Source organism: Vipera ursinii, assembly GCF_947247035.1.
Source record: "Vipera ursinii genome assembly, chromosome: 3".
NCBI lineage: Eukaryota > Metazoa > Chordata > Lepidosauria > Squamata > Viperidae > Vipera > Vipera ursinii.
The window spans coordinates 70,011,200-70,026,458 of NC_139516.1; the positions used below are offsets into that span (position 1 = coordinate 70,011,200).

General features: G+C 38.0%; 1 protein-coding gene across 1 annotated transcript in view; it reads right to left on the reverse strand.

The window, feature by feature from the left end:
- Nucleotides 1-3,106: 3,106 nt before the first annotated feature.
- GNG12 (G protein subunit gamma 12) overlaps nt 3,107-15,259 on the reverse strand; it is a 53,191-nt gene continuing 41,038 nt past the window's right edge. The window contains exons 3-4 of the mRNA XM_083361129.1: nt 9,996-10,113; nt 3,107-5,850 (exon numbers count right to left, since the gene is read on the reverse strand). Of these exons, the coding sequence (XP_083217255.1) occupies nt 5,725-5,850; nt 9,996-10,091 (222 nt within the window). The 5' untranslated portion in view covers nt 10,092-10,113 and the 3' untranslated portion in view covers nt 3,107-5,724. The remainder of the gene's footprint in view (nt 5,851-9,995; nt 10,114-15,259) is intronic.

Genomic DNA, 15,259 nt, shown 5'->3' on the forward strand with positions numbered 1-15,259 from the left:
GCATTGCTTGGATATGTCACTTATCCAAGGATCTCCTGCTTCCAACAGAGCAGGGGAACATCCAACATGCAGCTTACCCCAGCCACAGATTCACAGCAAAACCCAATTACCAATAGAAAGGCAGATATTCTGAGCAGTGCTGGGTTACACGGGCTTATCCTATGCTTCACTTTTTCTTTCCTCAATATAACAAACAACAGCATACCAAGTGCAAATTCACCTAGCAAGGAGGACAGCGAGCCCAGATTTGCTACACCAGTTCTATGGCAGTCCGAGGATTATCACCACATGGTTGAATAGAATCTGACTATGGCAAGTGCTATTCTTGTTATTCATAACTATCTCTTCAGGATAGAGCATGCAGAATCAAAGGTGAAATATGTTCACTATTCTTGAAGCTAAAAGGTCGGCATGCTTTGCAAACCATTTGGAAAGAAAGAATGTGCAGATGTCTTTACAGTTCAGTGTTCCTCTGAAATGGTTCAGTGAAGTCAGGCTGTAAAAGTAGAGGTCACCCTTTGGCTTTCCAACTGATGCCTTAAAAGCAATAATTGTATCGATAGCAGCAGAATGTGATTACAGAATATGCCCGACTCAAATCAATTTCTCATGTCATTATTAAATGATGCAACTAAAGTGATTTATTATTTCTAACACACTTAAATTCAGTACAGTGCAATGATAGGCAGAAGACAGTATGAAAAGAAGTGATATTTAATTAAAGTATTTTATATCCATGATACTAAATATATTAGCTGTGAAAAGGAATCTTAATTACAGTTTTTAACCCTTCCAATGTTTGCAAGAAACCATCTTCCAAGAGCAATCACATTGTATAGAGAGGTACAATGAAAGCAAACATACTACAGACTGTGAAAGATAAAACAAAACTATTAAAATAATTTCATGCATTCTTTTTTTACTTCAAAGGCAAATCATGGTATTTATTCTTTTCAATGCAACATTACAATAACACAAAAACAATAATTTTGTGAGAGCAAGAAAAAAACAGAGAAGATTGTAAGAAATAAAGTAGATTACTGTTATTACATTTAAAAGGGATAAATAAAGAGCAGCGTGTCTCTACAATACAGTATTGTTTTTCTTCCGTGATGTTTCTATCAAAGCACCAAGGTGGAGGTTAGTGGTATAATGACTAAAAACTGCTTGTTAAGTTTCATACTCTTATTTTCAAACTTCACAATAGTGTAGGAGTTACTATTTTAAATTAGAGGTGTTCATTTCCACCCCCCATTCTGTTAATCACAATAACCTAAGCACCATTGCAGCAAGTCCCACTGAAGTGAATCCAAGGCAATAGATACAAATGCAATGTTCTCAGTTTCTTGTTGTGGTATCACCATCACACACAAGCAATGTGTGTATGTTTCAACTCTCAATATAAAAAAAAAAAGTTATGAAAAGCTGGTGAAGGGTGAAGAGGCATCTAGCAACAACTTAAACTTGGAAAGAAATAACCCAAAGCAGCTAGTTACATTTTGGTTCTGAATTTATTGTTCCTTTGATTGAAAACTGCTACATTTCAATCAATACAAGAAATCAAACAGGTTGGCAACCCATAAGCCTTTCAAGGGGAAGTCCAAATGCATTCATAAATGGAAGTTGGCACAACACTTCACTTGGCTCAAATGAAAACATCTGCAGTTTATAACCCAAGTGTTTTCAATCATTATCTTCGGTTTGTAAAATACTTATGAACAATACAAATTTAAAGCACTGCTGGTGAAAATGTTGGTTTGGATCCAAAGCACCACAGCATAAATCAAATTGCTGCTTGCATTGCTCTGCAAACACAAAGAAAGCAGTTTCCAGACTGCTTTAAGATGTAAGTTCTTAGCAGTTCCCGTGCTTCGTCTGGCAAATGTACAAAACCATTTTTTGGTTGTATTGTACAACAGTATACATGCTTACTCAGAAATAAGCCCCGTTATAATGAATAGTGGTTATTCTTTAATAAACCATGAGAGATTGTAGTCTCTGAATGGGCTCTTAGGTATGTCTTGTTAGCACTGCTCACTTGTGAAATGGGACTTTCTCCCTTGCAAGCATGTATTGTATTGGCTTGGATTCTTAGTATTCCTTTTTCTTGGGAACATAGTAGAGTGAAACTAAAACATTGCTGTTGGGGACCTAATCAAGCTTTTCCCACATATGGAAGGGCATATTTGGATCCAACCTATTTTGGATCCAGCCTACAACACGGCGAACACACAAGTATGGTAAGATTTAAAAACAAAAGATCACATTCTGGAAGAAGGCAATGGCAAATCATTTCTATATTGCTGCCCCAAAGCTACATGGATGCGTCTGTGAAGCCATCAGGAGCTAAGCTCAACTTTGAAAGGCTAAAGTAGCATGATTAGCAACTCAGAGAGAACAAAAAGCCCAGAAAACAGGCCCGATATCAAGGTTTTCATAACTCAAGCCTTAATTTGGAAAAAAGTGAGCTGAGAGACGGGTAGAAGAAATTAGAAAAAAATTAATGGCACTGGTCAATTAATTGCAAGGCAACATGGAAGGGTTTCCTTCTTTCATTTGGTAATGCCTTTTCTAGCCAATTTGTCTTCTGGATGCTTTTTTAGATGCCTGATCACCAAGTGTTAATCTTAGCTTTAACTAAACCAGGGGTAGGCAACCTTGAGCCGAGGTTGCCTACCCCTGGACTAAACAAACTTCATTTATTAGATGCTCAGTAATTTGAAGGTATATAAGTAAGTTACAGAGGTTCTTCATCTATCGTAAATAATCTGACTTTAAAATTTAAGGTTTTTGGACCTTCCAATCTTACATGAAGTACATGGGAGGCAGAAAGCAATCAGAATCAGTTTAAACTTCTCACTAGTGAGAGTAGCTGAAAGTGTCCAAATTTATTCTACCTTAAAGCATACGGAGCAGTATTTGCTGGTGACAGAGTAGTGTTTGCAACATGGAAAATGCTTTTGTTTGCATATCAGTATATATATATATATATATATATATATATATATATATATATATATATATATATATATATATATATATATATATATATATATATATATATATATATATATATATATATATATATATATATATATATATATTATCACAATCATTTAAATAGCATTCATTTTATATGAAAATATAAAATTGGTGAACGCATTGAGAATTTTTTAAATTGCATTCATCTGATGAGAATAGGTCTAAAAAGAGCAACATTCTAATTGTTTAAAAAAATACTGATATTTGGAATAGCATTTGTAGGAAACAGGTTGGGTCGGGGATAGGTGAGAAAAGATCCAGTATCAACTTGAGCTCTTACAAGTAATATAATGTTCAGGTGTCCATTTACTAATGGCAATACCAATGTAGTCATTACAAATAATTATGCCGACTCTCTTAGAGTTGACAGACCTGCCAATGCAGTCTCTCCTCATTTATTATAGGCTTATTGCAATGAGTATCAACTCTGACATTTAAGAGCTTCAATACTTTATGGCCATCATGTACAAGCTTAGGTACATGATCTGTACACCAGAAGACCATGTACCGGTGTGAATTAACCACTTCCAAGTAGGAAAGTCAAACATAGGTTGACCTTTTCTACTGGATTTTACTTATGTTAAGATCATAACACAAGCCTAAGTACTGTCTGGTTCAACACAATTAACAGAAGTGCAAGTTAACCCATGTTGTTGTTGCCATGGGCTAACATGGATCATGTTGCAAGGATCATTCTTCATAAAGCAGATTTATATAGCTGAAAAATCAACCGCTGTCTAATATCTTAAAACAAACCAAAAGATAGGTCATCTGGTGATTTGGGATAGGAACTTACGACTTGATGTCAGAGAAGACACTTTTTAAAAGTATGATAGCAATTAAGATGGCACCAAATTCCAGCTAATCCAATTAATTAATTGTACGTTGATTTAAGTGATGAGCAGACTGACATAAAATAAGGAAAATCATAAAAAAGCAGAAGTGTGGTTTTGTTATCAGTTCCGTGCTATCTTTAGGAAGCTATTTTAGTTTATAAAATGTGTTAAATTTATATTTTGGGAACATGAAGGCAAAAAGAACTACAGTATCAACACAGCAGCATGCAGCACTAATACAGTTCTCCACAAGCAGCTTGATTAATGCGGTGAAGAGCACCAGTAAGTTGGGTAGGGACTTTGGCTTACCAGCTCTGCAGCTAGCTTCTCAATACAGTTAACGGTGAATCCAAGTATGTGTTTAGCTGTTACCAAGCAGATACAAACACAATGGAAGTCTAGGTCTTCCTAACAGGAAGAAATCTTTGAAGTGGGGGGGGGGTGTCCCTTGGCTGGTTGAAAATGAATGCTTCTGGGTGAGCACTATTGGTTGACTTTGCACTCTGTGCTAAAGTTTCTATGAAGGAAATCTAACCGTGCAGTTGAGGACCTTTATATATGGGGCAATTCTTTTCCCCTCTTGAGGAACAACAACAAAAAGCTACGATTAATCCACCTTCAAAATATAGAGCTAAGGCAGATCACAATAATACAATAAAAATTTAAAGGCCAAACAAACAGAATACAGATACATACTCCTGGCTTAAAATATATAAGTGTTGCTTCTTTCTATTCAGCATCTCATTACCATGTGAACAGTCCCCAAATTCATTAATAATGTTAACACATAGAAGAGATTGGTTGCTGCTGCTGAGAACTGCTATAATCCTTCAAGCATTTATTTAGCACAACCACTGATTTTAATAGGCCTTGTGCAGAAGCAGTAGCACCATAGATTTTACTCGGAGTCTCTCTTCCTACTTAGTGATTCTTTGACATTTATGAAATGTACATTTGGGGATCAAACTAAAAAAAAGCCTGAAAGCTTCTCAAAAATCAGTTCATTAGAAACTGTGTAGGAAAGGCAAAGGACAGAATTCCTCTTAAAGACAAAAAAGAAAGGAGAAATTTTTAGACACCAGTATCACAATCAATATGAATTTAGTGTAGTCTACATTTCGATGGAAACAAAAGGTAAGATTAAAGGAGCTACATGTCACTTTTCAAAACTATTTTGGAGAATCAGAATTGATGGTATGTACAAATGTGTAGGTTTTTAAGACATTTTTGAGAGCTTAAGATATACTAAATAGTGAAAGCATGAACTGCAGAAATCCTATGAATAAATGCATCAATGAACTCTGAAGAGTGCACTTAAAGAATGCACTCTGGAATGTGTCTATACATCTAAACAAACATATGCATACACCCTAGATATAGACTCCATTTACATATACAAGGTACACACTGGTATAAAATCAAATGCAAAAGAAAGCTTGATTAGCACTCTAGGCTTGTCTACCTCACTACTCTGTAAATGAAGCTCAGGCAACTTTGGTCTTGATAGTTCAATCCTTGGATCTGTGAACACTCACTGCATTTTAAAATCAAGCCTATCCCAGCCCAGCCCAGCCCAGTTCAATCCAACAAAGCCAACAGAATCCATGCCTAACAACATTTGCAGAACCCTTCCATCTTGCAAGAAGTAACTTTTAGAACCGTATGCCTGGCATTTAGGATGGGAAAAACAAACATTCAAGGAAACTTAAAAAGTTCATTCATACACAAGGCGGAAATAAGTTGCTGTTTTATGCAATGGCTACCAGGTGACCTTCAGGTTACTTCTCTAAGAATTGGCTAGGTTGGTTTTGCAGGGGAAGGTTTTGAAGGCATTTTGCTGCTTTGCCTATAGAATAATGCAGGTTTTTTTATCCTTGAAGGGATTTTCTGAAGTAGGTATGCCCATTAGTAAAGGATCCTTCCTGGCATGTTCCTCACAATAGCACATTAGATCTGCTGATGCCTTCGACACCTGCGGAGGAAAAAAAGGTGCAGAATTATAAATTTTCCAAAAAAGCTTCCCTTAATGAAGTGAATTTGAATATACATTCATTGAATATGTCCCTGTGTACACAAAAAAAATGCTCTGTAGTCTTTTAGATTTTGTTTTTGAATTGAGACGTCAGTGGTAAATAAACAAATTGCAAAATGAGAAGCCATATTTATGCAGAAATATAATTAAAAGTAGGTATGCATTGCTTGTCATTTTCTGTTCTTCACATATGCATCTTAAGAAGTCTGGGAACGCCTTTGGCATTATTTTTCACAAAGAAATCACAGCCCTGGTGCTCTAAGGGACCAGGTTGATCAAGATACAACAGAGACATAATCTAGAAGAGGAAGTCAAGCTATTCTCCAAAGCGCCTGAAGGCAGGAGAAGAAGCAATGGATGGAAACTTTTAAGAATTAATCAGTGGAACAACCTGCCTCCAGAAGCTGTGAATGCTCCAACATTGGAAGTTTTTAAGAAGAGACTGGACAGCCATTTGTCTGAAATGATATAGGGTTTCCTGCCTGAGCAGGGGGTTGGACTAGATGACCTCCAAGGTCCTTTCCAACATCATCATCATCTTGATGGCAGCTTTCTACAAATGGCTAGAGAATCACAGAACAAGAATTGGAAGAGTCTATTCAGACCATCAAATCAACCCCTTGCTCGATGCAGGATTCACAATTAAATCATCCTTGGTAGAGAGATGTCCTTCTGCTTCAACATTCAAAACAGGGGAGCCTATCACCTCTTTGAATAACTGGATCCACTGTCAACCTGTTTTATGATTTGTACATCATTACTAACATTCAATCAGAACCTATCTTTCTAGGATTTAAATCTATTCTTCCGTGACCTGCACTTTGGAATAGGAATGGACAGGCCTTGCTTGACCTTCTATGTGACATCCCTTAATTTGAAGAATGCTATAATAGGCCCTCTCAAGCATTGTTTCTCAAGGTTAAACATCTCCAGCCTGTTCAATCTCTCTTCTTGAGATTTGGTTTCCTGTTCCCTGAAATCATTCTGGTTGTCCTTCTCTAGACCCAGATCTGTAAGACATGGTGGCTGAAAACGGCACAGTACTTGAAATTGGATCTGAGCAAAGCAGAACAATGATTACTACTTTCCGTAATTTGGAAATTATACTTCTATTAACTCCATTTGCTTGTTTTGGTAGCCTGCTACTTGTATTTAATTTGTAATCAACTACTATTCCATTTTCTTCACAAATACAGGTAATCCTCGACTTATGACCACAATGGAATTTGCCCATTATGGTTGTAAGTCGTGAAAGTAGGAAAGCTGGTCACCATGTGTGGTGGTTGTTAAGCAAACTCTGCAGCCATAAAGTGAGCTCATTGTTTGCTGTGGGTTGTTTTTGTCGAAAACCAGAATTAAAACGTGGTCATATGACTGCAGCTCACTGCAAATGACTGAACTTGTGGGCCAGTTAGAGAATTCCAAACATGTGGTGACATGATCATTGGGGTGTGTGTGTGTGTGTGGTTGATTGATTGATTGATTGATTGATTGATTGATACTTTGGAACTGTATCATAACTGTATCATAACTTTGAGGGAATCAATCAGAATTTTGAATGGCTGCTAAGCTATGGCTCATAACTTGAGGACTACTTTTACTCTTACTAAGCCAAGTACTCCACAGCCTATCTTTATGCAATTGGTATGTGTTTACTAAAGTGTTGTTCCCCAATTTTTTGTCATTTGCAGATTTGTTAAGTATTTCCTTTACTTTTTCACCCATGTCAGTGTTGAAAAAAACCTGAAGAATACTTATTCCTTCCTCTATCGGATCGAGGACAATTGATAAACATGCCTGCAAACTGAGCTTTGAACCAGTTATGTATCAACTTAATTATCATGCCATCCAACACATACTTAACCAGCTTGCTAATCAGCATGTCAAACGCTTTTGATCACGTCAAAATATATGTCAGTTGTAATTACAATCTGGACCAGAATTTCCATCACTAAGCAATGCAGATGTAAAGTGCAAAATCATATGGTCGCATCGTTCAGCAATGGCAATGCCCATTGCCATTGTTAAGGAGAATGGTGGATTGTTAAGTGAGGCCCTCTTTGCAATGTCCTAACAAACAAAGTCAGTGGGGAAGCCAGCAGGAAGTTGCCAGTCTTAGGTGGCTTGCAAGCAGGCAGGGAGGAAGGTAAATAGCTGCTGCTGGTTGTGAGAGGGACTGAGGAGGTGCAGGGGTGGCCAGGGAGGTGTGGAGGAAGCATGTCAGGACTTGGAGTTGCTGCTGGCAGTGGGGAGAGGCTGCATGGGAGTATGCGAGCGGCTGGGGTACCAACCAGGTGCAGTGAGGTTTGGGAAGGGCATGTGGATGAGAGAGACTTACCAGAGCAACTTGTGACCTTCATTGCTGGCTTCCCTATTGACTTTGCTTGTGGGAAGCTGCCAGGGAAGGTCACAAATTGTGATAATGTAAGCATGGGACACTGCAATTCTCATAAGCACAAGCCAGTTGCCAAGTATCCAACTGTGATCATGGGGGAGTGGGAGGACAGTTGGAACTTCCAAGGACTGGTCGTCACCACCATTCATTCAAGCACTGTCCTAACTTCAAAAGGTCGCTAAATGAATGGCCGTTAACCGAGGATTACCTGTATGTCTACTGGAAGAATATGTAGTATCCTCCACGCATGAATTTTTCCATGCATAGGAGAACTGGCTTTCGATGGTTTGTACTCAGACCAAACCATGCATGTTTCAGATATTTTGATTTATATACAGATCAAAAGGGTCTCAAAAGATAAAAGGCAGACAAGCCAGCACACAAACTGTGTACAGGAGGAGTGAAAACAGGGGATTAAATGAATTAACCTTTCCCAATTTGCCATATAAAATCATTTTTGTTTTGGATGAAACCCAATTACCAAAGTATTCTGGATTTTGTTTTTGCCAAAGAATGGCTTGCCGAACCAGTTTGGCAAAACTTCCACAATGGAAGAGTGTATATCAGGTTTACAACCATTTATATTTTTCACATCCTTAGCCTACAGCATTCCCACAACCTATTATGGAATTTGCTTGATCAAAAAAAGAGATAATCATCTGTCTGCAAAGACTCATTCAGGACAAATCCATGCTGATTTGTTATCACTGTTTTTAAGATGCTGACACTTGCTTATGATTTGCTCTAGAACTTCTGCAGGTATTGATGGCAAACTGATTGGTCTGTAATTTGCTAAATGTTTTGCTTTCTGTGTTTTCTGATTTTGAAAAATATGTGGGAATTGTGACTAAATCATCAACTAGCTCCTCTCTACCCTGCAATTAATCTGATACTAGAGGTGTAAACTTATTAAAGATGAATTCTCCGATCATATTTTTATCAACCTCAAGGTTAATTTCTGCACTTCCTCCTGCTCAACAAGAAGACTGCATCAAAATAGAATTTGAGCAACTGTTAGATTTCTGCTAACACTGAGTATATACTAATATTTTTCTTTTTATTTCAAATATACATAATAGCTCTTTTTGTTCTTCTTGGGATTCTTTGCTTTGATTTCTTTATTCTAGCCCAGGGGTCGGCAACCTCGGCTCTTTTATGACTCGTGGACTTTAACTCCCAGAATTCCTGAGCCAGCTATGCTGGCTCAGGAATTCTGGGAGTTGAAGTCCACGAGTCATAAAAGAGCCGAGGTTGCCGACCCCTGTTCTAGCCTTTCACTTTCCTGACGCTTGCTCTATTGTTCCAATTCACCAATTATTTCTTGTATTTATCCTTTTTATTTGTCCCGATCCAACAAAAGGTTGGAGGGAAATTGTGTAAGAGTCCTGGGACTCTGTTTCTTTGGAAGTCAGCAGGATGACTCTTTGAAAACTGATCAGAACAGGATCAAAATTACATCATGAGTTATGTGACTAACCAGCATAATCTCCAAATGTGTTTCTATTACAGGGATCTAACTATTGGCCCTGAAGTTTCATGAAGCAAAAGAAATTAGACCCACAAAGCCATATTCCAATAATTCCAATAATTTGATTTTTTAAAAGCATTTTAAAATGTAATAGGAGAGACAGAGAATGCACTTTAAATAATAAACCACATAGTTCTAACAAGAAAATATATTTTGCTTAACCTTTATCCTTTCTATAGATGCTTCTATTCTCAACTGCTGAACAGTTCTTCTTGCTTGAGCTATGTTGTTTGTTGTGCCACAGGTTTTGCTAGACATTCTCAGTGAATTCTTCCAAGCCCTGTAAAGAAAAGACCATGGGTTGCTTTTGCTGGCTAAAAATCATAATTAATCAACAACTGGAACAAAGGTTCAGAGTGTTTCATGTCTTCCAGTGTAATAGTAACTAAGCTTTCACAACAGAAGAAGTAAATAGCTTTGCAATAGTAAAGTTGATAAAATATTGGGAACAATGAGTTTATAAATGTAGAAATCTTTTATTTTTAAGCACACTAGGAGTGCCAGTTCATAACCGTGAATAATCTTTTTTTCAAATTTTTTTTCATTTTATAAATGGAAATAAGCAGTAGACTTGTTGTTTTCAAAAGACATGCAGTGTATTTATTCACACAAAAAAAGTAAAAATGTATTCTTTTTACTGAATGTTATACACCTTTAATGTTCAAAGTACTTTTCTATTCTTCTGCAGTTGGTCTCTTTAGATCACCTGCTAAATATTATTTGGTCTAATGCAGGGGTCCTCAAACCTGGACCTTTTATGACTTGTGGACTTCAACTTCCAGAATTCCTCAACCAGGGTGCCTGGCTGAGGAATTCTGGGAGTTGAAGTCCACAAGTCATAAAAGGGCCAAGTTTGAAGACCACTGGTCTAGTATTCAAGGTTTATGCCCATTAGACCATCTGCTAATTATACCATAGGTAAGACAGCTCTCTGTGTGGGTAGGTGTGTATATGTATGCACATGCACAGAGAGAGAGAGTGAGAATGAGAACGCGCACAAGCCAGTTTGGTCTAGTAGTTAAGGCACCAGGCTAGAAACCAGGATTCTGTGAGTTCTGCTCCCACCTAAGACATGAAAACCAGCTGGATGACTATGGGCCAGTCACACTCTCTCAGGCCAACCTACCTCACAGGGTTATTGTTATGAGGAAAACAGGAGCAGGAAGGCGTATTAGGTAGGTTTGCCATCCTGAGTTATTTATAAAAATAAGAAAGGCAGGAAGTACACATACCAAGGATCAAAATCATCACAGGCTTTTAATGCAACTCTGTCTGCCAATGGGCGCAGTAACTGCACTCCCAAATATATCCTCTAGACCACAGGTCTGCAACCCGCGGCTCCGGAGCCGCATGCGGCTCTTTCAGCCGTCTCCTGCGGCTCCCAGTCCTCTGCCATGTGCAGTCCCCCCCCAAAAAAAAGTGGGACTAAAAAAGTTCAACCAATCAATTCAAATATGCAGGGTAGGTGCATATCTAGCCTTGGCTCCACTCTTCAGTCAAACCCTGATGTGCGCATGTATACGCATGCACACACATTTTTTGCGGCTCCCAGTTTTTCCTTTTGCGAGGGAACCGGTTCCGAGTGGCTCTTTCACTGTTTCAGGTTGCTGACCCCTGCTCTAGATGCAGGGGTAGGCAATCTTGGCTCTTTTATGACTCATGGACTTCAACTCCCAGAATTCCTGGCTCAGTAATTCTATGAGTTGAAGTCCATAAGTCATAAAAGAGCCAAGGTTGCCTACCCCTGACTGGAGCTAAAACATTTAGCAGATTTATCCACTGTTCTCCTTTCTCAAATGTTTGGGATGAAGGTGGCTTATTGGATCTTTTTTAAAAAAACATTTTCCTCAATGTATTCAACTTTCAGCACTTCAACGTTAGTAATTTTTTCACTGATGTTTCTTCAGACTTATTCAAACTGCATACGCTTTTCAAAATATTATCTTATTTCTTCTAAAAAAAATCTGCACCTCCAAAAATCTGAAATAATGTAAGGTTATAAAATCAGCTTCTTGACTAAATCAAATTACCCATTCACAGGAACATAAAGCATATTTAAGAAGATCACATTCATTTTCTTTGCCCAATCCCAATGACATTGCTTATCATGCTTGGCACTGAGTGTTCAGAGCTGAGTCACAGGCCTTAATATCCTACTGTTGGATCCCTTCCAATGATCTGCAGACTCTGATCATCATGTTCAGCCAACGAATGACCACTGTAGCACAAGATGGTTTTGCTGGAATGGCTTTTTAACCTCTGGGAAGCCACGTGAATTACTGAAATACCACTCCTGACTAGTTTTCAAGATTATGCCTGAATACTGCCAAAACTGGAATGCTCTGCTCCTAGTTTTGAGAACAGACATTCTACTGCAGCCAAATTCTGTAAATGAGAATTGTGAGCTTTATGTATAAGTAAGCAGATAAACAGAATGAAACCCTTTTTTTATTAAAGAGTTTTACAAAAACAAAGTTTTACAATATATCCCCAAATCCCCCCCACCCCAAACCCGCCCACTTCACCCCCCCCATGGAACAGAATGAAACTCTTAATGTAATCTGATTCTGCTCATAAAAACACCAGTACGATAGCAATTCTGTAGACAATGCTGCTAAAACCTGAAGCAGAACAACTAAATTATTAGTCTGAGTTTCAGAGCCAGCTAGTAGATATTTTAATGACTTTCAAAAGTGCCTGCTCCCAAAAGTCCTTGACACCCTGTTTAAAATAGTGTAATCTGTGACATACATATATTAAAAATTACAAAGCAGTCTTCAGAGATAGAGACTTCCAAAGCTACATCTATCTGCAGAAGAACTGACACCGTACTTACTACCATTAATGATCTGAGTTTAATAAACTGACAAGTAAAGCCCAGCAGAATTACTGACCCAAGCATTATTGATTCACACATGGGAATCCATTTGCATTCTATGAAAATTATTGCTTTTAATAAAAGAAAAACAAACTCAAAGCTAAGTATTAATAGAGAAGCCAGTTGATAACAAGGTTTCTCCATACATCCTGTGAGCAAACCAAAATCAATTCCTTCTCTGTTTAATTCCAAGGTCTCAACCATCAATAGCCAGTGAGTTAAATAATTGCTCCTGCCTTCTTCCCCCTTGACAGAAGGGGTCATATGCTGTCTTGGGCTTCAACACTATCACAGTTGTTGAGCCATTCAGTGCCTACAAATGTTAGGGAAACAACTGTGGTATATAGCGGTTAAAGTACCAGGTTAGAAACTGGGAGTCTATGAGTTCTGATCCTCATTTACAGTAATTTTTTAACAGTTTCCAGTTCTCACAGCTCAGGACCTATACAGACAATAATCCAGACAAGTTAAACTCCCGCTTTCAATCAGTGAGTTGAATAAGATTGGGTTCCAATTTACATCTTATTTTTAAATGCCATATGATTCCTATGGACAAGGTTTTAGAGGATGGTTAGAAATATAAATATTAGCCATATTAACATCAGGCTTCCTCATTGGCTCTAAAAGAGTTTATTTATTAATTTATTGCTTCTATTTATACATCTCTGATCAGTGATTTGGCAACATTAAAGTCAGGTATCCATAACATTCACTAGAAATGTGTACAGTACATATTTTTTTAGTTGTGAACAAAAGCAAAAACAAAAATATTTCAGGTGAATATACTGCCAGTGAAATTTATCAGAAGAAAGCATCTAGTCACCCTAAGCCTGGAGTAAAACAAAACAAAACAAAAAGCCTTCTGCAATGTAGGTATGTATCCAGTGAATCAGATCCAGGGAAAAGGTTTTTGCCAGTTGCAGATTACATCATCAGTCAAGCATCCTGGCAGGCATTTTGGTTCTTTGTCTAGCAAATAAATCTTGGGAGGTACATGATACGAGAAGAAAAGCAGCAAACGATAGGAATTTATTTCCAAGGCAAAACCGACTTTCAAATCCTTTTTGTTGTTGTTGTTGGTTAGGGAGCAAAATATAAAATCTTAAGTCACTTAACATACTTATTTTAGAGAAACAACAAAAGTACTTCTTGCCTTAAAGGACGAAATAAACATCTTAATAAAACTGGCAGGGCAACAACAATGCAGGCAGGAGCATTAAGCTAGTCATAGACTGACACACAGCAGGATGGTGCTTATTGTACTGGTACGACAAGCAATTACTTGGTCTTCAGAAAGAAACTTTCAGCAAGTTAAGTTTCATATCCTTTTACAAAAACATGCTAAAAACTGGTTAATAGTACAGCTAAGATTCTTATGGTAAATAATACCAGCTGTGCACGTGTGGAGATGGTTAGCCAGAAGTGGCACACATTTTTATTCTTGTACACATTACTTGTGAAGATATCAGACTCATGTATAAATTTGATGTATAAATCTTTGTCTAATCAGTACTTGGGGTAGCTAACAATTAGCAGAAAATTTGGGAATCATTTTCCAAGGGTAATTTGCTAGCAATTTAGTGCGTTAAAAACACAAAAGTAATTCTCGACTGACTACCATCAAGCTTGGAATCTTGGTTATGGAACAAAATGGTCATTAAGTGAAATGTGAGGTGACTGGCCACATGATTGCTTTGCTCAATGACCTCAAACCTGGCATTTCTGGAAGTGGTCATTAAGCTATTGTGCAGGTCGTTAGGCAGATAGTGTAGGAAGAAAAGTCTTCATCATGGTTCAGTCCAAGCCGGGGATAAAGAACATGGTAACTGCTTTAGGAAGAAGGGTACAGTTTATCGCAGACAGAAAGATGATTCCAGCAGAAAAAGGACTGACCTAACAAACACAAACCGGGTCTACTGGAAATGCTGTCACTAAGCAATGCAGCCACATGCTATTTCATTTAACATCCACATTTTGTACCAGTTGAAGCTTCTGAATGTTTTTCAAGGGGAGCCCAAGTAGAGCACATTGCAACTATCCAAATGAAAGATCAGAAGTGATTATAAGCAGAGCTTTCTAGCCCAGGAATGTGTGCAACTGGTGCACAACCAAAAGTGTGCAAAGGCCCTCGCAGCCATGGCTGCCACTTCCAGCAGGAGCCGTCGAGTCTGAGAGGACCCTCAGATTGTGCGCCGGGTCCATCTAGGACAGGACCATTCCATCCAGTAAGCACCTTGTCACCAGAAGGCTCCAACACTCAGAGCCACTCAGTCTAGCATAGTTTTATCATTGAACAATATATGACATTCTCTAGAAAACACAGAAAGGAGGGAAGTATTAAAAATGCATATGTTTGAGATGTACTGGAGTAAAGTTTTCGTAACTTCCAGGCAGCATGGATCACAGTCAGGGATTATGGGAGTTGAAGGCTATCACATTGTTTTGCTTTGTTTTGAATGTTTCATTAACTGTGCATGCAAATCTTTGATAATCACAGAATCAGAATTGCATGCAGTTTACAGAATTAACAAAACCCTAACAAGCTATA